Consider the following 27,701-nt stretch of genomic DNA (forward strand, 5'->3'; position numbering starts at 1 on the left):
TTACTTTTTTTATTTTTTTAAACTAACGCCTAATAAAACCTATATAAATTTTGTATCGATCCAACGAATAGAGGTGTCATTTGGAGCACAAAATAAAAAAAAGTTGTAAAAACAGAGCCCACAAGAAAATGCTGAATTTTAATTTTTTTTTTTTAATTATTTCACCGTAATTGGAATTTTTCAAGTACATGGCATAGAGCAGTGGTGGCGATCCTATGGCACGGGTGCCAGAGGCGGCACTCTGAGCCCTTTCTGTGGGCACCCAGGCCATCACCCCAGAATGAAGTTCAACAGACAGAACTCAAAGAATCTGCCTGCAGAATCTTCTTACAATGATAGATGAATTTGCCCTCCTCCTTTCAACTGCATTGGTGTCCTTGGGAGGCTGAAGGATTGAAAGTTGTCAATGAACAAGGAGAAATACATTACTGCTTAAATTGCTGTGCTGGCACTTTGCAATAAATAAGTGGCTTTTGGTGGAAGTTTGGGCACTCGGGCTCTAAAAGGTTTGCCATCACTGGCATAGAGTATTATATGGCACCACCAAAAAGTACAATTTGTCCCAGAGATGACAAGCGCTCACACATCTCTGTAAATGCAAAAAATAAAAAAGTTTGCCCCTTTTCGTTTGTTTTTTACTCCCCTCATTCCAGAAGTGATGAGTCCTGTAAGGGATAAAGGAAATCTATAAGTTGCCTATGGTAATAATGGGAGCAAAGGCATAGAAGGGCGGGAGATCCAGCATCCGAAAAAAATGTTAGTGAAGAATCGCTGTTAAGACATCGTAGACAACTTTAATTTTCTTCTTATTGAAAAATATACATATTGAAGAACATGGAAACACGAAAAAACAACCACAAAAAACATGAGACAAAAAATAAGCAAAGGTAACGCGTTTCGGACTACTTCATGTTCAGTCCTTAATCATACCTGCCCTGCTTGTGTCCGCTTGAGGTTTAAATGGTAAAGAGGACTCATGTTCACAAGCGGATTTCCGGCGTGAAAGTGACACGCCCGGTGGGGTGTGTGTTAACGGCTAACTCTGTTACATGCTGAGAAGCATTGGAAGTACGGGTAGATAAATTAATAAAAGTAGAGTAAATCTTGTTTATAATTGAGAAAGCGGGTATCTAAACTTAGAATCCAATACACTTCTCTGGACAATAGCATTTTTTTCCAGTCACCGCCTCTATTGGGGCGTGCAACTTGTTCTATTTCGAGAACTGACAAACTATTACAACCACTCGTTTTAAGACTACCGGGCTTCCTACAAGATTCAAAAACCGTACTGTCGGCTATGGACAATTTCAAGTGGACTCCAACATCTGGATGGCTAACGTGCGACGTTACCGCACTCTATACTTCTATCCCTCATAAGACAGCCAGTGAAGCACTACATTACCATCTGAAGAAATTTAGCAACTATGATCTTGTTTTACAGGACTTTATAATTATGGTGCTTGATTTCCTGCTTTCTAATCATTTTTTTTATGTTCAACTCCAAATTTTACATCCAGAAACTCGGATGTCCTATGAGCGCCAGTTTTTCCCCATCTTTAGCCAATCTGTTTATGGCACTATGGGAAGAACATTATCTACATACCCCCCCATAATCCATTTTTACATTGTATCACCTGGTATGGGAGGTATATAGACGACTGTCTCCTTGTCTGGGATGCAGACTTGGAGACAGTCAGTCACTTTGAGTATATTAATAACAACCCCTATAATTTAAGATTCACATATGAATATCAAAAAAACGAAATCTCGTTCTAGGTAACAATACCATGAATCTAGTACAAACGATCTTGTATCGTAAAAAGACCGCAGGAAACACATTGCTTCACTCTACCAGCTGCCATGCCCCACATACCAAAAACCTGCCTATTGGGGAATTTGTGAGAGCCTGTAGAGCATGCACGACTGACTCTCAATACAAACAAGAATGTTGTAACATCTCGCACAGACAAAAATTCATGCAGGCGTGCCATCAACATAGTGAACAGCAAACCACGTTCCATGTACTTACAACCCCAAAAAAAAAATATTACACAGGAACAATCCAGACTTACCTTTAGCACCTAGTACAACACCCAATTTTATGACATTGTTAAAATCATTAAACAACATCTGCAGATCTTGCAGCACGATCCCAGTCTTAAAAGTATCTTGTCCAAGAGTGTTAATTAGGTCTCTACCAGAGCCAGAACCATTGGTGATATGGTTGCACCTAATACCTTCACCACTAGTACAACTAAAAGCTCTTGGCTCCAAGTAAAAGGATGTTACAGATGTGGTGGCTCCCGTTGTAACATATGCAAATTCATTTATAAGAAAAATACTTTTACTTCCATCAGTACCAATATGACACATAACATTAGAACCCACATGAATTGTGAGTCGTCACACGTAGTATATGTTATCCAGTGAAATCCGCTTGTGAACATGAGTCCTCTTTACCATTTAAACCTCAAGCCGACACAAGCAGGGCAGGTATGATTAAGGACTGAACATGAAGTAGTCCGAAACGCGTTACCTTTGCTTATTTTTTGTCTCGTGTTTTTTGTGGTTGTTTTTTCGTGTTTCCATGTTCTTCACTATGTATATTTTTTAATAAGAAGAAAATTAAAGTTGTAAACGTTGTCTTAACAGCGATTCTTCACTAACATTTTTTTCGGATGCTGGATCTCCCGCCCTTCTATGCCTTTGCTCCCATTATTACCATTGTAATATACTGGATCCCCTGACCAGTTACCGGCACTTTCCGTGCACCCAGCTAAACTACACATCAAGAACACTGCAGTCTTCAGAGGGGTGAGCTGTTACCAAAATATATTTTTTGCCTTGTTTTCATATAAGTTGCCTATGCTCCTCTTCATCGCAATCCCAGTGGTGACACTCCGGGATCACCTAAAAAAAAGTTCTAATTGGCAGCATGGGGACCAGATGTCCAGCACTCCGGGCTGCTAATTATGCAGGCTCCCCCACCTTCCTCTCCTATGCTACAAGAGGGAGCTGGCAAGGATGTGCATAATTAGCAGCCTGCTTCATGCTGCTAATTATAACTTTCTTTTTAAGGTGATCCCGGCGTATAACTCTTAGAAAAAAACACCGCAGGGATTGTGATGAAAAGGACCGCAGGTAAGTATGTTTATCTGTTTGTTTGTTTTTTAATTTTTCTTCCTTAAAGAATACAGGTTCTATATGTTTGCTCTTAGAGTAATTTTGTCACATCATATTTTAATACAGGCGGTCCCCTACTTAAAGACACTCGACTTACAGACGATCCCTAGTTAAAGACGGACCTCTCTGCCCACTGTGACCTTTGGTTTAGCTTTCTGTAATGAAGTTTTATTGATAATCCTTGGTCGCATTACAGCAAAAAAATTTTAAACTCTATTTGTCACTGGGACAAAAAATAATTTTGTCTGGACCTACAATTATAAACTATACAGTTTCGACTTGCATACAAATTCAACTTAAGAACAAACCTATGGAAACTATCTTGTATGTAACCTGGGGACTGCCTGTACTAACCAAATATCTGATAGAAATGACTGATTGAAACATGGCATGGGGACCTGGTTGATGTAGCACTGAATCATGGTGCTATTTTAATGTCTTTCTCAAAATGTTTTCAATTGTGAACTAAAAGGTGATCTTATTGAAATAGATTTACAAAATATATTATTACAGGTTTGTCTTTAAAAAAAGTATATTTGCAGCCGACTGTAGATCAATCACTGATATCCTTGGGTTGGCCATTTTTGATGCAGTTTTAATTCTATGAATTAAATCTAGATGCTGAGTCTACTTTAAATATACCCCTCCCTTTACTATCCATTAATTGCTAAAGCAGGAAAGTTCCTCAAAATGTCACGTGCAAAACCCCACTGTGTGAACATACTGCATATTTTTAATGAAGAGGCTGAAAGCTACAGGTTTACTACATGTTGTGCAGGTCGCTGTGTATCGTAGCTCGGCACATGAATACAATTTATATAAATCTTATCCATCGCAATACTATTGTATATTGCAGTGGGATTGCCAGTTCCCTGCCGGCTAATGGGCCTTTAAATTGGCACTTTTTTACTTATTGTATGGACAAATAAAGATTATATTTATCATCTTGTCATGTGTTTTAATTCTTTACATGAAGGTTTTTGGGAATATTGACAAAAATTGTATGCTTTCTGTGTTTTTAATTCAGGTATTATTTTAAAAAAAACATTTTTTTACAATACCAGCAGGACAACAGTTCACAGAAAAAAAAAATACCTACACATTTCTATCAATTCACTCTCATAGTAGGGAGAGGGTGCCGTGGATAGGACTCCAAAAAGAATATGTTATACAAATGTCGTCATATTATGCATCTATTGTGATATTCGATTGCCTACTGGCTGTCCGGCAGTATATGTGATGTATAAATGATGCGGTCATATGATAAAGGCATCTAAAGACTTAGTTTCAGGCTCAACTCTCCTATACAGAGGCATATGGTTGTTTCCTATCGACTAAGGGTATACTCAATTTATCACACACTGCTTTTGCATTTTGGTCTAGTTTTTGTTAAAACACTACAATTATTTGGTGTATTAATAGTGAAATTAATAATGTATTCACCTAGTTCTAAGACCTTCTAAAGAGCAGATGTGTTTAGCATAAAATCTTCTTTTCCTATGACTGTATGTATTCTTCTGCAAAAGAAACCCTCACAACTGTATTTATGAACCTGAAAATATTTCAAGCTCTTGACCTTTTGGTATTAATAGCGTCTTAAGTACAGTTACCTGCTTACTCACACGACTTACTTCACATGGATAAACAGATATTAGGCTGTGACCTATTTGTTTGAGCACTGCATCACCAGACAGGTTAATATGCACGGCACAGGAATTTCCTATAATATTGACCATGAGATAAATGTTTAATTGCTAGGGTAAAAATGTGGTCTGTATTATATAACTTGCACAATATCCCCAACAATAGTATAGATCAGTGATGGCGAACCTATGGCACGGGCCTTTTTGTGGGCACCCAAGCTGTCGCTCCAGGACACAATTCACCAGACAGGACTTAAATCTTCCTGCAGTCTTAGACAATTGAGATGCAGTTTCAGAATATTTTTGAAGGTCCTACTGCTGGCCCGACGATTCTTCCTGTACAGAGAGACCCTGGAGAGAAGCTACAATGATATCTGAATTTACCCTCCTGCTTTGGTGGCCTCAGGGGGCTGATACGATTGATAGTCGTGGAACAACAGAGAGCAAGTTACTGTTTCAATTGTCATGTTGACACTTGATGGTAAATAAGTGGCTTTTGGTTGTATTTTGGGCACTTGGTCTCTAAAAGGTTCGCCATCACTGGTATAGATGAATAATAAATTGCCTGTGAAGATATATTAAGATCACTTGACTGTAGCCGCATGTATGTTATAGTGCATATGGGAAACATTGTAAGGAAATAAATGAGCCATATTTCTGTTTCAGTTTGTATTGTATGGCCGATCACCAAAAACACCTGAGCTGTGCGGAAATGAGTGAAAATTCAGAGATGTTCCCATCCAGTTCTGCTGATAAATTAGATGTTTATTCAAACATAATGGGGATCAATTATCTTATTTCCTCTTCCCTAATCTTTGTTTGTGTATTTTTTGTATCTGATTTGTCTTTAGTAAATAAAGTTTTTTTTTTTTTTTTTTTGCTCCCCATTAGGCGCAAATTTTAAAACGGGGGAAATTTTGATGCGCATATCACACGATTGCCTTTCCTAAGCATGGTCAGGATTGGCGAGTTATTGCACAATTATTTGCTCCCATATTGCACAAACATCTGTAAAAAGGCATAATGTAATGACAAATAAGATGCAACAACACACAATGGTTACACGGCGAATTGAAGCGTAATATTAAAAAAGCCGCAAAATAGGCACAAAAGAACCATTATGCAGCAAAAACTCCAATGGAAGGAAAAGATAAATGTCCCCCAATGTGTTGCTGGGGCTTGAACATGTTGGTCTATAGATAGACTGTAAAATTGTTCAAATTTCTCTGAATCATCTTTCAATATTGCCGAACCCAGGAGTTACTTGTCATACAAAAATATTTTTTCAACTTGCATTATATTGAATATTTTTTTTTAATAATTAAACAGTAAGAACACAGGAAGTGCAAATGATAACGAGCAAGTCACACAGGACCCACACAGATGACATATAGTGACAGCAGCTAACAGGCTCTTAGAGGTAGTAGAAAACCTGATCGTAGATACTAGAGAATATGTCCAAGATGAGATAAGTCAAAACAAAATGTAAATGATCATTTGTAAGTAAGGTACAGTGCCTACAAGTAGCATTCAACCCCCTGCAGATTTAGCAGGTTTGATAAGAAGCAAATAAGTTAGAGCCTTCAAACAAGAGGATTTATTAACAGATGCATAAATCTTACAGACCAAAAAGTTATGTTGCTTAGATATATCTTAATACATTTTAAACATAAAAGTGTGGGTCAATTATTATTCAACCCCTCAAACCACCAGAATTCTGTTTGGTTCCCCTAAAGTATTAAGAAGTAGTTCAGGCACATCTCCCTGCTGAAACCTGTCATCCTGAATCGATTCTCCTGGTAAGTACCTCCTCCTGCTCCTGAGGCTGATGCTTCTGATGTCTTCGAGGTTAAAGAGGTCCTTGATATGAAGATGGTCAGAGGGAAACAATTCTATCTTGTCGACTGGAAGGGTTTTGGTCCAGAGGAGAGGTCTTGGGAACCCAAGGAGAATATCCTGGATCATGCTTTTCTACATAGGCTCCTCCAGTCCAAGAAGAGGGGGAGGCCGCAGGGGGGTTACTGTCACGGCCATGAGTTCCCCTTACGACCCATATCCCGGGTCGCGAGCGCACCCGTGTGCCTTATTCGGCGGGCAGGCAGGCTCTGTGGGCTAACTTACCTGTCCCGGCTCCCGCGGCGCTCCCCATGCAACGTCCGCATGCCGGCGCACGAGCTCCTGGCTCCTAGGGTGCACGCGCCCCTGCTCTATAAAATTTAAATGGTCAGCGCGGCGATAATTGCCGCTGGGCCAGCTCCCTTCCTCTGTCCCCTGCCGGATATTTGTCCCTCCCTTAGTAAAAGCTCTGAAGCGATTCTCCTGCGTTCCTGTGTCTCCTGCGTTCCTGTGTGTTCCCATGTATCCTGCGTTCCTGCTCCAATGTGTTCCTGCTCCTGAGTTCCCGTGGCCTGTGTGCCTGTGCTCCTGTTATGTGACTTTGCATCTCTGCCGCCTGCCCTGACCTTGTGCCTGGACCTGACCACAAGACTGTCTCCTGCTAAGGTACCTCGACCTCAGCTGCCACCCTGGGCTAGTCGCACCTGTGGAACGACTTGGTGGTACCCTGCTGCAGCAAGTCCAACCGCTTTGTGTTGGGCTCTGGTGATGACCAGGTGCCACTTAGGCCGCGGACACGCGTACCGCTAGGCGTCCGTTCATAACGCGACGCTAGTGCACAGGCACTCCCAAGTGTCGGCTAGTATCATCTCCCGTGGTGGTCCAGTGAATCCACGCATCCCGAATCCTGACAAATGGAACAATATTATTACACTGTATATATAACATTATTTTTTGCTTTTGAGATTTCCTCAAACTTCCCAACCATGCATGATATTGCTTGCTTATTAATTATGATGTTCCAAACTAAATACTGTAATGTAAATTGGGTTTTCAATGTTGCAATATTCTGGATCTATTATGTAATGCATCACTGAATTGTGCAGGCTGTATGGCTATTAAGAAACAGTCTGTAGAGTATTTGTTTCAGAATCTCGTATAATCCTAATCCATTACAGATCCTTTCAGTGTCTTAACTATCACGTGGGGTAACACAGCCATACAGTTTTGTAAATAAAGCAATCTGTGCTTTGTGTGTCTGGATGCCCAGTCATTGTGTAAAGGAGACATTGGGCAAAGTAAATATGATTTGTTCAGGATCATACTGGATTAATAACTCGCAGATGCATAGACATCATAATGCAGGACTGGATAATGCAGAGAAAAGAAAGGTCTTGTACAAAGCCTAAAGCAAGGTATGTTTAATTGTATTAAAGATTATATCTGAATAATCAATTTGTATTATTATATATAATGTTCTATACATAACTAGAACAGAAAAAAGAATATGCCTATTTACTTTGTATTTCAGGCTCCCATCTATCTCTGCAATTTTTGCTAGTTTTCATATTTTGTATTTTTATCATTGGCTAATTTAAGGAATAACATGGAGCTGGCCACTAGAATATACTCTAGTAACCAATTTGTGGCGGTCCTTTGTTATATGAAACGCATCTGCTTGGATAGACAGAGATATTTAGCCTGGTATAAATATGTTGCATGTTTGTTTTACCAGCTAGAACTGTTGTGTGAATAGATACATATTTACTCAATTGATTGATTGCAAGCAGATCAGCCAAATTCAATGCAAATCTACAACCAATGGCACAGATTTATCAAGCTGTCTGAAAGTCAGAATATTTCTAGTTGCCCATGGCAACAGCTTCCCTTTAAAAAATATACATGAGCACTGGTAAAATGAAAGCTGAGCTGTAATTGGTTGCCATGGGCAACTAGAAATATTCTGACTTTCAGGCAGCTTGATAAATCTGCCCAATGTGTTTACTCAGATATGTAAGGGGAGGGGGCAAAAGTGCAGTGGAGACTGAGGGGCCCAAATAGCTAGAGTTTGAATATTAGGTTGTGGTTACTTTGAATGTAACGCTTTTATTCAGAATGGTTCTAAACAGAATATCTATGTAAACATTGGTATAAGTTCACCTCCAACTCACCTTACAATACTATTTTAGGATATTTAGATCCTATATTGGATTAAGCTCTCAAGAATGATGTCATGTATAGGTCAATAGAAAGTTTAAAGCCTTTGTTCTAATTTACAAGAATAATTCCATCCACATGCAAAGAGCAAGGTTGTGGAGGAGATTTTATTATGGAACCATGAACTCCTGGTTTTGACTCGCAGCAGCTAGTGCAAATCACTGACTAGAACACGATGAATAAGGCCCAATGTGAATTCTGACCATGAAATGCTGAGAGTCATCTGAGAGTCATCAAGGAAGAAAACAGAGTGGTCACTGCCAGCATTTATACAGCCATATAGTGTTTTTTTGTCCATGATATGCACAGGCAACAAAAGAGTTTAAAAACTGACATTTGGTTATGCTCTGATCCACAAACAGTGATGCAAGCGCAAGCCAAAAAATCCATAGAAAGAAAGATTGGAAAGACACTAGCCATAACAAGTCAGTAACAAGTACTCATAATTGGGCCTTCAATTGTTATTTTTGGCTAACCCTTTTAAAAAAGATATTTCCAATTATGATATATCCATGGGGAAAAGCAACACAAGTGAGCTCACTGCACTCGCAGCCAGTATAGATTTTTGCTGTTGCACATAAGAGAGCTGTGTCAGTAGAGGTTACTTATATTTAACAGGAATTTTGTAGCAAAAGTCAAATGAAAAAAATCTTGAAAAACATTAAAACTACACTTTTATTTGATGCAACGATTAAATGCATTTGGTTGCCACAGGGACACACATCTTGAAAACAGGGGTCCATTTCATGAACATGAATGGAGTAATAAGAGGCCGATAGGAGTAGAAAGTTTTATGTTAGGCCTGAGACTCTTTATGTCTCATTTAACATTTGAAAGTCACATTACATGATGTTCCAAAATAAACCACAAACTGATCCATCCGACCTATATATATAGTATGAAATCGCATAATGGTCATGTTATCTTCATCAAAAAATGGATGGAACAAAATGATGATTGCCACTGCTTGGATCTATTAGTAGTAATCTTATTATATGTCATATTCTACTGATCTTTCTCTTGGTGTTAATAGTTTGAATGAAACCACATATGCTACAATAATAACGTGAACAACTGCATGCCAAACTGTGAATCATGGGATGTGGGACGTCCAGTAGCTCTACCAGCAGCAATCACTCCATACGCAAGTCTAGAAAAGGTAAGCTGGAGGCCTGGCCTAATAGATGTCTGTCAGTCACAGTATAAAGCACTGCAGTGCATTACATAAGAGATCCATTGATCTCATGGTAGTGTCCCCCTCTAGGGCAAAGTAATATAAAAAAAAAATAATAATCTACAAAAAATGTACATAAAACACCAGCACACAAAATTCACACAAAGAAACAACAAAAAACTTTTGAAAAATTAAAGTAAAAACCATGCCAATATATAAAATTACACGAAAAATTACTCCAAGTGTGTATAAATAAAAGCTACAGGTCTTTATGCAAAAAATATCCAATTTCCGCAGATACACATAACTCCATCTAGTATGGGTGCTCAGATAGAGTACCACCCCCTCGAAATGTATAGCAAAAAATCCGGCATTCGGTACTGTATATTTATTTAATGCAGAGTTTTATTCATAGACACTGTTTGCGAGTGAGGGCAAGTAGAATGTCAGGAGGATGACACAAGCCGACGCCTGGGACCAGAATCTAAGTGGCACCCGGTTTCCACCAGAACCCGCCGCAATGCGGGTTGGTCTTGCTGCAGCGTGGTGCCACTAGTTCGTTCCACAGGCGCGGCTTGTCCACGGTGGCAGCCAAGGTTGAGGTACAGAATCAAGGCAGGCGGCAACGGTTCAGGATCTGGGACGGAGCAGGAGGTCACTGTTGGCAGCGGAGGAGCAGAATCGGGAACAGGTCCGGGGTCACAACGGGAGGACAACACACGGGAACTAGTCACAGGGAAGAGCTTTTTCTTAAGCATAAGAGCGCAAAGATCCGGCAGGGAATGCTGGGAAGGGGTGGTATTTAACTGATTAGGGAAAGTGACCAGCGCCAATCAGCGTTGAGCTGGCCCTTTAAATCTGCTAGTGCCGACGGGTCCTAGGAGACGGGGACGCGTGACTGGGAAGCCGGGACGGCAGCATAAGCTTGGCGAGGTGAGTGAGGATGGGGGGAGCAGCGGACGCAGCCACGGAGAAGGGCACGGGTGCACCCGTGACAAAGAATTGGAGAGATCATCGATATTCTCCCTTGCAATCCGTGTCTGAAGAAGATCTAGTTTGGATTGCTAACACAACTATGAATAAAACTCTGCATTAGTTAAATATACAATATGCAAAAAATTAGCCCTCACTCCAAACATTTCAGTATGAAAATGAAAGTTACGGTATTTAAAATATATATATATATATATATATATATATATATATATAGCTTTACATTAGGTTCCTGCACAACTTTTCTTGGTGTCCCAAAGATGTAAAATCCATCTCTGTGTACTATATACAGCTAATGATATAATTGAAAAATAAATCAGCCGGATATCAAAGTTTTCTATGTGCAGGTGTTAGGGCTGGTTCACCCTTCATGTCCAAGTGGACCTAAGACCAGATCAATGCAAGATATCTGTCCTAATAAGGGACCCGGATTGGTAGTCCGGTCCCTTAAATAGCAACTTTGACATGGCTTTTACTTCTCCCAATGGATAACATTAAGAGATTGTGTTTATGATGTGGTCTACGACAGGACTTACACTTTAGTTCATTTCAATTGTGACTGTAGATATTTGTATTATAGATTTTTCATTTATAATTCATTTATAGTAAACATTCAATAATAACTGTCAATAGTGTATGTTACGACTAGCAGAACACGCATAACCTTCTTTTTTCTATTATACCAAAGCTCACTCTCTCCCACAAGGTATGAATATATTATTTTACTCATTAGTCTAAACATTGATTTTAACCATTAATTAAGTAGATTATCTATTCATGTTAAATCTGTGAAGACAATATTGTGATATACGATGTTTCATACGACACAATTTTGTGATTTTAAATACTTTTTATGTATAAAAAAAGTATTGTAAAAATGATGCCAAAAAGAAGAAAACTCCTATAGAAAAGTTTAAACCTTTTACTTTTGTAATAACCATCACAAAGATCTTTCTGGATTACATTGCCCTGTTGTTATTCATGTAATTTGTAATGATGTATAGATAAATACTGATTTTGGAATTATTCCTGAATTAAACTATTGATTCTTGATTTATTGCATAGCCGGTCCAATGGCACCAGCTGGAACAGGTATGTCTCAAATATGAAAAAATATTTTAAATACTTGTGCAAGGCAAACATTCCATTTGCATAGAAAGATAATTCCATGTGCAGGTAAATATATCTATCTAATTAAAGGGGAAGTTTTATTATTATTATTATTATAAATAGAGCACTATTATTTCCATGGTTCTCTACATTCTATAAGGGGTTTACATGCATTACAATCAAAATACAAATTAGTACAAAAGACACAAAACTGCACTAAATTAGAAGGCGGATCCTGCTCACAATCTATATGAGACACTAGGAGAGGAAGTATAGCAGTGGGGTTATTCAGGTATGTATGAAGGTTTGGAAGGTGCAGGATAGTCTGACACATTTTGGTAGAGTGTTCCAGAGTATGTGGGAGAAGCCTTTAGCAGGTAAAGCAGAAGATTTTGTGAGGATTTAAAGGGAACCTGTCACCAGGAGACCCATTTTTAGCACTCCCCCAGCATGCTCAGTTACTTACACTATACACTGCAATACAAGTGTATTGCAGTGTAAAGGCTTGAATAAGCGATCGGATGATCGCTTATTCAAGCCAAGAAGTAGAAAATGTAAAAAAGTAAAAAAAAAAATTAAATCTTTTTGTAATATAATTAAATAAATAAATAAAATAAAAGTCCCATAATCTCCCCAGTAACACATAAAATGCAAATAAAGTAAATAAAACACAAAAACACGTACATATTTGGTATCACCGCGTCCGTATTAATCTGTACAATAAATCTAAATCAATATTGAACCCGCTCGGTGAACTACGTAAAAAAAAAAACTCGAAAAACTTCCCATAATATACAATTTTTCATTAAACACCATCACAAAAAATGTTCTAAAAAGTGATCAAAAAAAGTTACGTTACCTAACATGATACGACTGAAAAGAACAACTGTTTTCGCAAAAAATAAGCCCTCAATCAGATCTGACAACAGAAAAATACAGAAGTTATGGCCCTGAAAAGTTGTCAATAGTAAAAACAATGCGATTTTCTCCAATATTGGTTTTGCTCAGGAAAATTGAGCAAAAATAAGAAAAACTATATAAATGAGGTATCACCGCAATCGTAGTGAACCAGAGAATAAAGATAAAATATTATTTTTACATTACGGTGAGCGGGGGGAAAAAAATGCTAACAATCCAAAATAAAAATTGATGATTTTGTTTGTGTCCCCCTTGAAATAGTTAATAAAATCTCAAGAATAAGCTTTAGACTCCCAAAATAAATTATCTATACATTGTATCTCATCCCATAAAAAATAAGCCCTCATATGATCGCATTACCAAAAAAAATAAAAATGTATAGGTAGTACAATGTGACAATACAAATCTGCTGTGAATGGCGCCTCCATTCATTCTATACTCGGCCGTGCGCCCGTACAGCAGTCACCACCACATATGTGGTATCAGTACACTCTGGAGGAATTGGGCATCAAGCGTTGCAGTGCGTTTCATCATTTAATTTATTCTGAAAATGTCAGTTTTGGCCTAAATGAATGTATTTCCAAAAAAATTCTAGTTTCTAAATCGCAGGTCCATATTTTTTAACCCATGTGAAACACTTAAAGGGTTAATGGACTTAATAGAAGTTGTTTTACATATGTTGAGGGGTGAACTTTCTATAGTGGGGTAATTTATGGGGTTTTACTATTATTTAGGCCTCTCAAAGTCACTTGAAAGCTGAGTTGTCCCTCAAAATGTGAGTTTTGGCAATTTTCATAAAAATAAGAAAAATCGCACCTAAAGTTCTGCACCTCATAACATCCTAGAAAAATGACCGGAAGCATAAAATATCATCCCAACATAAAGCAGATATTCTGTAAATGTTAATTATCAAACTTTTTGGGTAGTTTTACTTCCTGTCTGGAGACCAGAACATTTCAAACTTGGAAAATGAAGAATTTTTACAAACTTTTGCCAAATTTTCACTTTTTTTCAGAACGAAACGCAAAACATATCACTTAAATTTTATAACTAACATGAAGTACAATGTGTCACGAGAAAACATTCTCAAAATCACCAGGATATGTTAAAGCGTTCCGAAGTTGTCAGATTTGAAAAATCGAGTCTGGTCATTGAGCTGAAAACTAGTGTCGGTGATAAGGGGTTAAGGATGGTTTGGATACAAGAATGTTGCAGCAGTCTAGTTTCCTGAGCTAGAAGTGGCTGATTGTAGGGAGGGCCTAGATGTGGTACTTAAAGGGGTTTCTCAAAGTTCTCAAATTTTAACCTTCTGGCGATGTTCACATAATAAATGAAAATGTAAAAAAAAGGTTATTTTTGTCTGTGAACCCTGTAACGGAAAATAGCACCCAAATTTCGGAATCAACACTTTTTTGCCATTTTGCAACAGATATAGAATGTCATAAAAAATTATCAATAGGTTGTACAGTCACCAACATGGTAGCATTACAAAAGTAATATTATATATATATATAAAGCTGAGTGTGCGTGTGTCTATGTATGTCCGCTAAAGGAATCTGAACCGTCGCTTTTACAATCACCAAATTTTGCACAGCCGCTCTGTCACCCCACACTTTCCAAAATCCACTTATTAACCACCACATTCAGAAGCCATTGTCTGGTGCTGCTGTGGCAGTTGGAAACTGAGCCGTGATTGGTTGCTGTTCTGCCACAGGTCATGAATATGAGCTCTGAGCTTTGATTGGTTACTATAGGTAATGAGTAGAAAACTTATGTGTGAGGTAAGATTGATAAAGATACGGGGAGATTTATCAGAAATGTCTGAGATAAAACTGTTCCAGTTGCCCATGGAAACCAATCAGAGCTCAGCTGTAATTGTATAAACAGCTGTGCAAAAATGAAACTTGAGCTGTGATTGGATGCCATGGGCAACTATCGCAGTTCTGCTCTCAGAACAGTCTGAGGCAGAGGCAGTCACTCAAATGAGAGTGCCAGAGACACTCAGTCACCGAAAGAGACGGCCAGAGACAGTGACTCACTGAAAGAGATGGCCAGAGACAGTTACTGAAAGAGACTGCCAGAGGCAGACAGGGTCAAAAGGGTTTATAAAAAAGGGACAGTCAGTGACAGAAATTCAGAGAGAGGGACAGTCAGAAAGAGAGATAGATACATAACTGCTATAATAAATAACTAATATACCACATATAAATGTGGTATCCCCGTGATTGCACCAACCCAAAGAATAAAGGAGAGGTGTCATTTGGAGTGAACAGGGAAAGCTGTAAAAACAAAGCCCACAACAAAGTAGCACAAATGCGTTTTTTGTCAGTGTCACTGCATTTGGAATGTTCTTCCCACTTCCCAGTATATGGCATGTAATAGTAAATACTGAGGGGAACAAAAAATGGAAACGCATATACGAAAAAGGGAATCGTTGGGAAGGGGTTAAAAGAGAAGGCATTAACCCATTAAGTATATTTACAGCAGTTGCAACACACTCCAGAGCCACTAGTTTTTTGTAGCTGGCCTTTAAAAACATTAGTGAGAGAATGGGTCATTCTAAAGAGCTTACTGAATTCCTATGTACTGCTACAGGAGGCCACCACTAACACATTTTCATGGGATTTATCTCCCCTAGGGTTTTTAAATTCAGTGAGTGATATTATTGAAAAGTATTAAGCAAACACAGAAATGCAATCTCACTTAATAGGAGACATTTATCATTTAAAGAACATTTACCATCAGTTTATTGATGGTAGATGTGTCCTAATAAGAAGTTCTGTTCCGCATGTATTATATGTACTCTATATGTATTTCCAAATATAGAGTTATAATGAAAGAAGTCCTGAGGAACTTTACAATTCAGTATTCTAAGGTCACCGATTCATGAGCTCTGATATTTGGCCACTGTCTGAATAAAGTGATGTTCAACCATTCTTAATTCTGCTTCCATAAAAGTCTTTAGGAATTACTGAGTCAACCTAGCATTGTAGTTGGCTGTGTAAGTCTTTCCATGAGTGGAGGAAATCCGTACTCTGCTGCTGACATGTGAAACTATGTTCATTCACTCGCCTGCTATGAAGGTCAACAACTTATCATTACCCAGCACCCAGTTGTCAATTTATTTATAATTTCATGGTATTTAATAAATACGATGGGCCTGAAAATGTGCTCATTTATTTACTAGTAAAAAAAATACTTCTCTTCACAGCCTTCAAATCAGCAGTGTTAATACAACGTTGGTATCGTCGCTATGTGGCTCAGTTGGAAGTGAGAAGGAGATGCACCTGGAGTATCTTTCAATCAATAGAATACACCGGGGAGCAGGACCAAATTAAGGTAAAGTTTGTACAAGAATAATTTCTTTTAAAAGCCAATCATTTAACTTATACATACAGGACACACATATATATATACAGCGCCACACCCAGTAACACATATACATACAGTGTCTCCCCAGTAACACATATGTATACACACAGCCACCCCATAACACAGATATACAGTTGCCCCAGTAACACATTGATATATACACAGCCTCTTCAACAATGCATAGATATATACTGTATATACTGGCGTATAAGACTACTTTTTAACCCCTTAAAATAATGGCTACAGTGGGGGGTCGTCTTATACGCCGGATATACGGGGGCCGCACTGTGTGAGGTGTTTTTTTTCCCCGTCAGCGCGCAGAGAGCCGCTTCCTGGGACCGCCGCGCATGCGCGGCAGTCCGCCTCTCACAGTCATTAGAAGAGGCTTAGTACGCGCTGACGGGGCGGCGCGCTGTATGCTAATGCAGCCACCCTGTCACAGCGGTCGGCGTCACAGAGCTGGGGGTCACAGGCGGCACTTACAGAAGCATGTCGGATCTTCATTAATATCGCAGCTTACAGTTATGATCACCAGGCACTTGCTCTCTTGTTTGTTTTGCAAAGTTTTAAGCAGACTTTTTTCATTTGGGAGAGGGGTAGTCTTATACAGTGAGTATATACCAAATTCTATATTTTTAGGGCAGAAGTTGGGGGTCGTCTTATACGCCCAGTCGTCTTATACGCCGGCATATACGGTACACAGCCACCCCAACAAAGCATAGATATATGCACAGCCACCCCTAGGAATACATAGCTATATACACAGCCACCCCTAGGTATACATAGATATATACACAGCCACCCCTAGTTATACATAGCTATATACACAGCCACCCCTAGGAATACATAGCTATATACACAGCCACCCCTAGGAATACATAGCTATATACACAGCCACCCCTAGGTATACATAGATATATACACAGCCACCCCTAGTTATACATAGCTATATACAGAGCCACCCCTAGGAATACATAGATATATACACAGCCTCCCCAACAAAACATAGATATATACATAGCCACCCCCAATAATACATAGATATATACACAGCCACCTCCAGGAATACACTCACCCACCAAATAAAGCACTGACCATAGTCACCTATCAATAGCTCATCAGAGGGGATGCTGAAAGACGGAATCCATTTAATATTGATGGTATATCTTAAAGGGGTATTCTCGTCTGGGCATTCACATTCAGTTTGATTAATCTGCCATATATAAACATTTCTTCAATTGGATGTTATTAAAAAAAATGTTTCTGTGTGAAGATAATTTCCCATAAACATAGCCATGTTGTCCCTTAGAAACGAGATGGCTTCCTCGGTTACGACCACGTCACATTTAGGCAGCAGTGGCCAGACATGTACTGTTGAGCCTTGCCTGACCTCCTGGCTTCAGCAATCATTACCACAGGACGGCTGCAAGACATGTAGTAATTCTCAGATAGTTCATATACAAAAACTTTTTGTTTATTTGTGCAATCCCTTCAGCAGAGGTGGCCGTATCCGAGGAAGCTATCTCGTTTCTAAGGGACCATATCACTACATCTATGGAAAATTATCTTCACACAGGAACATTTTTTTTAATAACATCTAATTGAAGAAATGTTTATTAACCCCTTCACGCTCCGTGACGGATATATCCGCCACGGAGCTGTGAAGGTTGTATGAAGAAGGCTCACGGGCTGAGCCTTCTTCATACAGAGATGGGCTTTGCTGCATATCGCAGCAAAGACCCATCGCTATCACCCGCGGTCGGTGCTTGCACCGATCGCGGGTGTTAACCTTTTCTTTGCCGCCGGCAAAGTCGCCGGCGGCACTTTAAATTTGGCGGCGCGTGGGCGCCGCCATCTTACCTCCGATCGCCGCTCCCCCGAACGTCATCGGGGGGCGGCGATCGGTTGCCATGGTAGCCTCGGGTCTTCGTTTGACCCGAGGATACATGGCTTCTGCATATGCATTACAATGAGCCTGTGGCTCATTGTAATGTATAGTGAGCAGAAATGCCATATACTGCGATACAGCAGTATTGCAGTATATGGCAGGAGCGATCAGACCATCTAGGGTTAATGTACCCTAGAGGGTCTAAGAAATAGTGGGAAAAAAAAGAAAAAAAAAAGTTTAAAAAATGTAAAAAAATAATAAAATATTAAAAGTTCAAATCACCCCCCTTTCCCTAGAACTGATATAAAATATAATAAATAGTAAAAATCACAGACACATTAGGTATCGCCGCGTCCCAAAATGCCCGATCTATCAAAATATAAAAACGGTTATTGACGGCGGTGACCTCCGGAACGGCAAATGGCGCCCAAATGTCCAAAACGCGACTTTTACACCTTTTTAGATGACATAAAAAATGTAATTAAAAATGATCAAAATGTTGCACAGACCTCAGAATGGTAGCAATGAGAACGTTGGCTCATTTCGCAAAAAATGACACCTCACACAGCTCCATGCGCCAAAGTATGAAAAAGTTATTCGCGTCAGAAGATGGCAAAAATTTTTTTTCTTTTTTGTACACATTCGTTTAATTTTTGAAAATGTATTAAAACGCAATAAAACCTATATAAATTTGGTATCACCGCGATCGGACCGAACCAAAGAATAAAGTAGGTATGTTATTTGGAGCGCAGAGTGAAAGTCGTAAAAACTGAGCCCACAAGAACAGGACGCACATGCAGTTTTTTTCAATTTTTCCACATTTGGAATTTTTTTGCGGCTTCCCACTACATGGCATGGAATAATCAATAACATCATGGGAAAGTAAAATTTGTTACGCACAAAATAAGCCCTCAGACAGCTCTGTACACGGAAAAATGAAAAAGTTATGGATTTTTGAAGATGGAGAGCGAGAAATTAGCGAAAATACCCTGCGTCCTTAAGGGGTTAATGGCAGATTTATCAAACTGAATGTGAATGCCCAGACGAGAATACCCCTTTAATGGTAGGCCATCAAAATCTTTTTAGGCCAGGGTTGGTCTGATGCCAAAATTTGCATAGCTTACGTCCTACAGCTGTCAAAAAGAACAAAATTGACTGGTTTACCTGCAGATGGCCTGACTTTCAACTGCCCTGTTGGTGATTAAAAAAAGTCACAGGGACGTGCACTCATTTGTCCTGTTTTGTGTCATCCATGTGCTGCTGTCTGTGATTTTCCTGGACATACAATGGGAAGTATAGTGATTTAAAATAAGAAAACCACTGACTCAACGTGTCCATGATGTTAGTGGTATTGAATGTTTGCAATGGAAAACACAGTAAATCTGTGAAATTCTGAATTACTTAATAAGACCTATCTCTAAATTAAAGATACTGCTGGAAATGTTATCCTTTCAGATTGAGTGTATTTTCCTCTGTGATCAGTATAAACATTTTCTTATCAATAAGCCTTTCTAATGCTGTGATGACCTAGATTTCCAGGTATGATTCATTTAGTGGACCTTAATCTTGTCAACAACACACATCTCAGCTCAGATTACAAAAGATGATCCACGGTTTGATTTATACTGTTAAATAGGCTAAATTCAGGAAGGGGTGTAACCTCTGTGGCTCGGGAGGGAAAAGTGTTCAATAAAAGTCTTCTTCATAGGGCAGACTCACTGCTATTGTAAAACAGACACTTCATGTTCCCATACCCAAACATGTAAATTCATCTGGAGCAACTTGTATTATAATTCGGAAGGATAAATTAAATGTATGTTTAGTACTTAAAGGAAATCTACCGTCAAAATCAAGCATGATAAAGCAGGGACACTTACTGATCCAGGCACTGTGACTATGGAAAGTCTCTTACACTGTTATATTGTTATCCATGGCCTCATTCTTTCTAAAATCAACTTTTTTAATTATGCTAAAGAGCATGAGGGGCTACCCTAACCTCATACTTCCCAACTTTTGGGCTAGAGAAAGAGGGGCAAACAGTCCCTACCCCTTTTTCTTTTATAAACGCTGTCCATTGCCCCACCTGCAAGCATAGTATAATAAAGACCTTCAAGGGAACCTGTCACCAGGAGACCCATTTTTAGCATTCCTCCAGTCCCCACAGAGCATAGTACATACACTGCCAAAGAGTTTTTGTATGAAAAATAGGTTTTACAGAAAAAATTATATGCTATATACTACCTTTCAATGGCATGTGCTCTGTGACTAGGCACTCGTCCCCTGGGATTGGCTATAAAGGAGAGGTTTCCCCCTTATCCTCGGGAAATCACACTTCTGTATGTCCTTTTCAAATATATGAAAACACCCATTACCCAGGTTAGCAATGCCCCCTGCTCCTCTCTATAGCCACTCCCAGGGGACGAGTGCCTAGTCACACAGCACATGGCATTGAAAGCTACTAGATAGCATATCTATTTTTCTGTAAAACCTCTTTTTTATAAAAAAAAAAACTCTTTGGCAGTGCATGTACTATGCTCTGTGGGGCCTGGGGTGTGCTAAAATTGGGTCCCCAGGTGACTTTGATGGCCCACACATAATATAATGCCCCCTTACTGTGGCCCACCCCTCAATGGACCTATATAATACCTCCTAATCCAACTCAGCAACATATAATAACGTTTCTTTAATTTTATTCTCCGTTTACATTTGATCCTCCATTTTTATCTCCCCAAACTTATAATGCTCAAGTTTTCTGTACATCAACCCTCCCTCCCCTCTTCCCCTCTTACTGTAACCTCCGGTCCTCCATCCTCCTCTTACTGTGTCCCCCTGTCATCCATCCTCCTCTTATTGTGGCCCTTCTCCTCCTCTTGCCGCTGGTATTAAACAAAAAAAGCTGTTTCTTACCTTACCTCGTTCCCTCGCATAATTCCCAATTCCTCCTCTGCCAGGCTCTGAATGACATGCTAAAGAGAAGCAGATATGCAAGAGAGCTGACTTTGCCTCCTCATATCCCTGATACTCTGCTGTTCTGAAGCAGTAATTTACAGAACCATGAGGGGGCTGGACAAAGTGGGGCAGTGAGGGGCAGTCCGAGACAATCTTCCAACCACCCTGGATGGCGGGACCGTGGTTGAAAACCAGGACTGTCCTCCCGATCCCGGGACAAATGGGAGCTATGTAGCATCTCCGTGATCTGGCTTTAGAGGCTGTTACACTGTTTCACTGAGTTCTTGCCTACTATCTATGTGCAGCAGTTTCTTTGCTATCCTATCCAACTTAGCCTATTCCTGCTTGTAGCTATGTCCCTATGCTGTGCTGATTATTAATGTGCACAGAAGCGAGGGGCTGCTGGCCACTGCTCACTCTAGAGGGAGTAGTGGGAGTTAATGCGTGAAAGTCATGTGTATTTCTCTGTGGATAGATCACCTCATCATTCCCTATCATACCTATCATTCCCTCCATCCCAGTCTGTGATTCTACAGAACTTTCTCTGTCTCTCTTTGCACCTGTGTTGTAGATTACTCTTCAGCAAACCTCCCCTCAACTTCTGCTCTCTGGATGCTTTCTTCACAGCAGGGAGCTGTTATTAATCACACTGCTGGTATCTGCTGCTTATTTCATGATCTATGTTCCTCCATGTGATAAAGGCAGCCTAGTCACTATATAGATCCTGTACACTCACCGGCCACTTTATTAGGTACACCATGCTAGTAACGGGTTGGACCCCCTTCTGCCTTCAGAACTGCCTCAATTCTTCATGGCATAGATTCAACAAGGTGCTGGAAGCATTCCTCAGAGATTTTGGTCCATATTGACATGATGGCATCACACAGTTTCCGCAGATTTGTCGGCTGCACATCCATGATGCGAATCTCCCGTTCCACCACATCCCAAAGATACTCTATTGGATTGAGATCTGTGACTGTGGAGGCCATTTGAGTACAGTGAACTCATTGTCATGTTCAAGAAACCAGTTTGAGATGATTCCAGCTTTATGACATGGCACATTATCCTGCTGAAAGTAGCCATCAGATGTTGGGTACATTGTGGTCATAAAGGGATGGACATGGTCAGCAACAATACTCAGGTAGGCTGTGGCATTGCAACGATGCTCAATTGGTACCAAGGGGCCCAAAGAGTGCCAAGAAAATATTCCCCACACCATGACACCACCACCACCAGCCTGAACCGTTGATACAAGGCAGGATGGATCCATGCTTTCATGTTGTTGACACCAAATTCTGACCCTACCATCCGAATGTCGCAGCAGAAATCGAGACTCATCAAACCAGGCAACGTTTTTCTAATCTTCTACTGTCCAATTTCGATGAGCTTGTGCAAATTGTAGCCTCAGTTTCCTGTTCTTAGCTGAAAGGAGTCGCACCCGGTGTGGTCTTCTGCTGCTGTAGGCCATCTGCCTCAAAGTTCGATGTACTGTGCGTTCAGAGATGCTCTTCTGCCTACCTTGGTTGTAACAGGTGGCGATTTGAGTCACTGTTGCCTTTCTATCAGCTCGAACCAGTCTGCCCATTCTCCTCTCACCTCTGGCATCAACAAGGCATTTCCGCCCACAGAACTGCCGCTCACTGGATGTTTTTTCTTTTTTGGACCATTCTCCGTAAACCCTAGAGATGGTTTACTGTGAAAATCCCAGTAGATCAGCAGTTTCTGAAATACTCAGACCAGCCCTTCTGGCACCAACAACCATGCTACGTTCAAAGGCACTCAAATCACTTTTCTTCCCCATACTGATGCTCGGTTTGAACTGCAGGAGATTGTCTTGACCATGTCTACATGACTAAATGCACTGAGTTGCCGCCATGTGATTGGCTGATTAGAAATGAAGTGCTAACGAGCAGTTGGACAGGTGTACCTAATAAAGTGGCCGGTGAGTGTATGTACACTATGTAGTGCACAGTAAATTTATTTGTAGAAATTTTACTGAATTTACTGCTAAATTACAAAGCATCATGGGAATAGTAGGCATCCTAAATTGGACTTAGCTTCAGGGCAGATACACGAAGAGATTAGCCTCCACCCACTTCATTGCTGCCAAAGAAGATTTCTGACAAGTAGCTTCAAAACAGAAAAAATGTCATCACCCTGGAAAGAAAAGGGAGAGCAGCACAATATGGGCATCATAAGTGGGGATCACATATGACAATTTGGTAAAAATCATTATGAAATCTGAGTTACGCTTTAAAGGGGGAGAGAAGCCAGCAGATTCAACATAAGTTTTCAAGTAACATGAGCATCCTGTGAACTACTTAAAAAGAGAGCTAAACAAAAGTAGAATCCCTAATATAAATTCAAAATTAAACATTTATTCACATTTTAGTTACCATATCATTTCATAATTTGACTTCATAGATGCTGCATGGAATTTAAGTGGCCACTGCATTTACATAATGAAATTAAAACTCATTGTATTAAAAGAAAGTGCTTAAAGGTGTGTTCCCATTTCAACAAATTAATGTTATTGTTTTTATGATAAAAAGTTATACAATTTTCCAATATAGTTTCTGTATTAATTCCTCATGGTTTTATAGATCTCTTCTTACTGTCATTCTGTAGAAAGCTTCTATGTTTACCACCAGTAATCTGACCATGGTCATACAGCTCATTATATCACAGAGAGTAATCAAAGCTGTTTGCCAGGGCTCATTCACATGCCCATCTGTGGAGATCTATACGTCCCCATGGAGGGCAATGGCGGCCGGGTGGCGGTGTGGTACCGTTCTGCACCCTACACCAGGAAAAGATAAGAATGCTCTATCCTTCCCCGTGTGTGCAGCAGTGCGCCGCTGTTTTCTATGGAGGGTGGAGGGGTCACCTACTGGTGTGGAATTGATACAGAAAGTATATTGGAAATTGTATAACTTTTTATCCTAAAAACAGTAACATTTATTTGCTGTAATGGGAATACCCCTTTAATTCTCTGCTTACTTGGTTCCTCTAAGGTTCCCTTTTTCCAGAGTCTTGCAGTCATGCAGAGGGGAAGGAGAGTAGTAATTCATAGCCGCTCGATATCACCTCTCCCCCAGCTAGGTGACAACTTCTCATTATACTTGTAATATTACAGATTGTTGAAAGTCGAAGTTTATTTTAACAAAATTGTCTATTTTGGCCAGAACAGAACCACTCTCGTCTATGAGCTATGATAATATGTGAATGAAGCTGAGATGCAATGGAAGGCCATGGAAGTATGGTAGTGTTTCTGATGTAGCTTTACTGTAATTCCAAAATTACATATTGATATAGATGTTTTATAAATAGAATACAAACCAAATGAAAGTGTAACCACCTTCTAACGATCCCACCCACAGATAGTAGATGATGATGATACATCATGCAGTCTTAGTTATGGTCTGGGTTTTTAGCATGCATCATTCATGTAAGTTAAAGGGTGAATTCTTTATTTTAATATTCTTCCATAAATCAACCCCCTTTAAAGACACCTTGTTGCATTTGGCATAATATTTGTTATTAAGCAAGAGGAGCTGAACAGATTGTTATACAGGAAATACAGGAAATGTTGCAGTATAAGGCATGAACTCTTAAGTATGACTATAAGAATAAGACTAAGAATGATATAGTGTATTAGTCACACTTTATCTAGAGTTACACATAAAAACCAGATGGCAACAGATCATGTGAAAATATACTATTTGTGTCATTCTCAAAACTTATGGCCATGACTGTATTAGTCATACTTTATCTAGAGTTCATGACTGATGGCATGTGTATTATTGTACACAAACATTGTCAAATTTTTATATGCTAAAAGTTGTTGATCACACGCATATTTTACTATTTTTAGTTCTAATTTAAAAAAATGTTTTGCTTAGTGAAAGTCAGTGCTCAGTATTTGTACCTAATAGATTTATTAGGGAATAGAATAAAAATAATTTAATAACTAAAATGCTGCTGCTTGAACCAGCCATCAGCCGCCATCCTATATACAGAGTCCAAAATCAATGGGACTGTAGAGAAGCCTGTAGATTGGTATCTGGTGTTTGCCAGACAACAGATGGGAGGGGTACACAGAATGGGTTAGTACAGTGATGGCTAACCTATGACACGCGTGTCAGTGCTGACACACGTAGCCATTTTCACTGACACGCGGCTGCCTGAGAGTTAATTTTCATCCTACATGACCAGGTGCAGTAGCCGGGAGGCTGATAGATTGCACTGAGCTCCCAGCACTCCCCCCTCCTCCTCCTCCCCGGACCGACCTCTCCCCATGTGTGAGCTGTGCCTAGTGTCTCCAGTCAGCACAGGTATCAGCACAGGGCACAGCAGGAGAGGTGACTCGGCCATACACCCAGGAGGCTCCTCTGCAGCTCCTAATAGTTGTGGTGGGGGGAGGATGGCAACACAGTCAGAGGCCACATTGCTGCTGCCTTGTGTGATGTCCCAGCAGCTGCCACCTCTACACTGACCAGCTGCAGAGCAGGAATGAGGGAGGATAACCACTCCCATCATACAGTGAGTAAGGTCAGTGCACTGTATGATAGAAGACAGTCATCAGGGCTTGTGTGTCAGTTTTGTGACGTACAAGCCCTGAAATAATCGCAACGCCTTGCAAATCACCAGACATTGCGATTATTTTGTTCCGCACACCTTCTCCATGCCAAGAGGGCATGAGAGAGATGCAGACAGCGGCGCCTGCGCCCTCACTATAACCTGTGAACTTTCATGACTGAAAGTTTGCAGGTTACTAAGCAATTTCACACCTGTCTGATTGTATGGCAGTACATGGTAGGATCAATCAGACAATCCACGGTTAAAGTACCCTAGTTAAATAGTATACATATTTGTTATTTAAACTATAAATATCACAAAAATATGTTTTTTTGTCAAGGTGACACACCACCCGAGTTATGCTAGTTTTTTTGGCGAATTTTGACACACCAAGCTCAAAAGGTTGCCCATCACTGGGTTAGTATAATGCCTTGAGTTCAACCCACTGTAGGACTTAGTCCTAATGGCCAGCATTTAGATAATTAAAGAATAGGTTGGAGTTGGCAATGGTCAAAGAAACATTGTTTACGATTGAGTTTTTAACACCGCTGCATAAGGTATTGACAGCGGCCGTTAAACATACTTCTCACGTGTCACCTTTATATGGCCTCATCAAAAGAAGATTACGGGTCATTGCATCCTGCACAGCCCAGCCCCAACACTAACACCCAGGATCGAAAAAGCTCTGATCCCAGATATTTAACTCTTTAGACACTGCGGTGTCTAAGTGGGTGAAAAAGGAGTGAGCTCCCTGTTCACACTGCAGCAGCAATCGTATGGTGCCAATAACATCACAGGCAGCCAGGGGTCCTCTGTGGCTGTAGTAACTTTCTATTTGGTCATTCCAGAGGTACGGCCTAATAGAAAACAAAATGCACTTACCGTATATACTCGAGTATAAGGCAAGACCCCTAATTTTAACACAAAAAACTGGGAAAACCTATTGACTCAAGTATAAGCCTAGTACTTAGCATGCCAACTCATCAGCACACACTATAATGTCAGCAAGCGTCTGACGTCATGGTGTGTGCGATGGACTGTGCGAGGATGCGGAGCCGATGTCGGACATCGGTGGAAAGCAGAGGACCTGCTGGGGGAGGGGGGAGGCGCGTCGGCAAATGAGTACACATTTTTTATAGACTTGAGTATAATCCGAGTTGGGGTTTTTCAGCACATTTTTTGTGCTGAAAAACTCAGCTTATACTCCAGTATATACGGTGTATGGCAGCCATATGTTAGCTGCCGTACGTACAGCTAGCATGCGCCCACCATATATGGTCGTGTTGAAAAGGTTTTTACTTGTGGTTTGTTCATTGTTCAAGTTATGCAAATTAATTTAGATATCTGCTTACTGTCATTATATCAGAAGTTTAATTGTTTATTTTCAATGGAAATCAGTCCCAGGTCATGTGATGTCAAACAGATACATGGACAGTCCACTAAAATTCCTGATTTTTCTCACCCCCATTAGAGGTTTCAAGTCAGTTAAGTCAGACCTCCTTTGCTGTACAAGATGTACATTGACGAGACAGCTGTCAGTCATTGCATGAACACACCTCCTGGATTAGAAAGTAAAACATAAATGGATTATACACAACTTATAATAAATGTTTTACTACTAAATTACCCATGAATAATCCCAGATCCTCCTGTTCTGTACATGCAGAATGATTGCAGATACAATAACATTATTTTCCTTTATGACACAACGACTCCCTACATTTACCTTTGATAGTCACATTCTCCCAGTGTATATTAATTGTATTTGTTCCTTGCAGCTTTATGACTTTTTCAATTTCCTCATGGATCACTTTGCTCCAAACAACAGCAAGGAAAGTAA

At 40.0% G+C, this 27,701-nt stretch overlaps 1 protein-coding gene across 2 annotated transcripts in view; it reads left to right on the forward strand.

The window, feature by feature from the left end:
- Positions 1 to 7,876: 7,876 nt before the first annotated feature.
- PPEF2 (protein phosphatase with EF-hand domain 2) overlaps positions 7,877 to 27,701 on the forward strand; it is a 36,055-nt gene continuing 16,230 nt past the window's right edge. The window contains exons 1-6 of one of the 2 annotated variants that reach the window (XM_072116230.1): positions 7,877 to 8,077; positions 9,913 to 10,038; positions 11,735 to 11,752; positions 12,112 to 12,138; positions 16,286 to 16,413; positions 27,640 to 27,697. In XM_072116230.1, coding sequence (XP_071972331.1) covers positions 9,975 to 10,038; positions 11,735 to 11,752; positions 12,112 to 12,138; positions 16,286 to 16,413; positions 27,640 to 27,697 — 295 coding nt within the window. In that variant the 5' untranslated portion in view covers positions 7,877 to 8,077; positions 9,913 to 9,974. The remainder of the gene's footprint in view (positions 8,078 to 9,912; positions 10,039 to 11,734; positions 11,753 to 12,111; positions 12,139 to 16,285; positions 16,414 to 27,639; positions 27,698 to 27,701) is intronic. The other variant, XM_072116240.1, reaches the window with a different exon arrangement.

Source organism: Engystomops pustulosus, chromosome 1 (assembly GCF_040894005.1).
Source record: "Engystomops pustulosus chromosome 1, aEngPut4.maternal, whole genome shotgun sequence".
Lineage (NCBI taxonomy): Eukaryota > Metazoa > Chordata > Amphibia > Anura > Leptodactylidae > Engystomops > Engystomops pustulosus.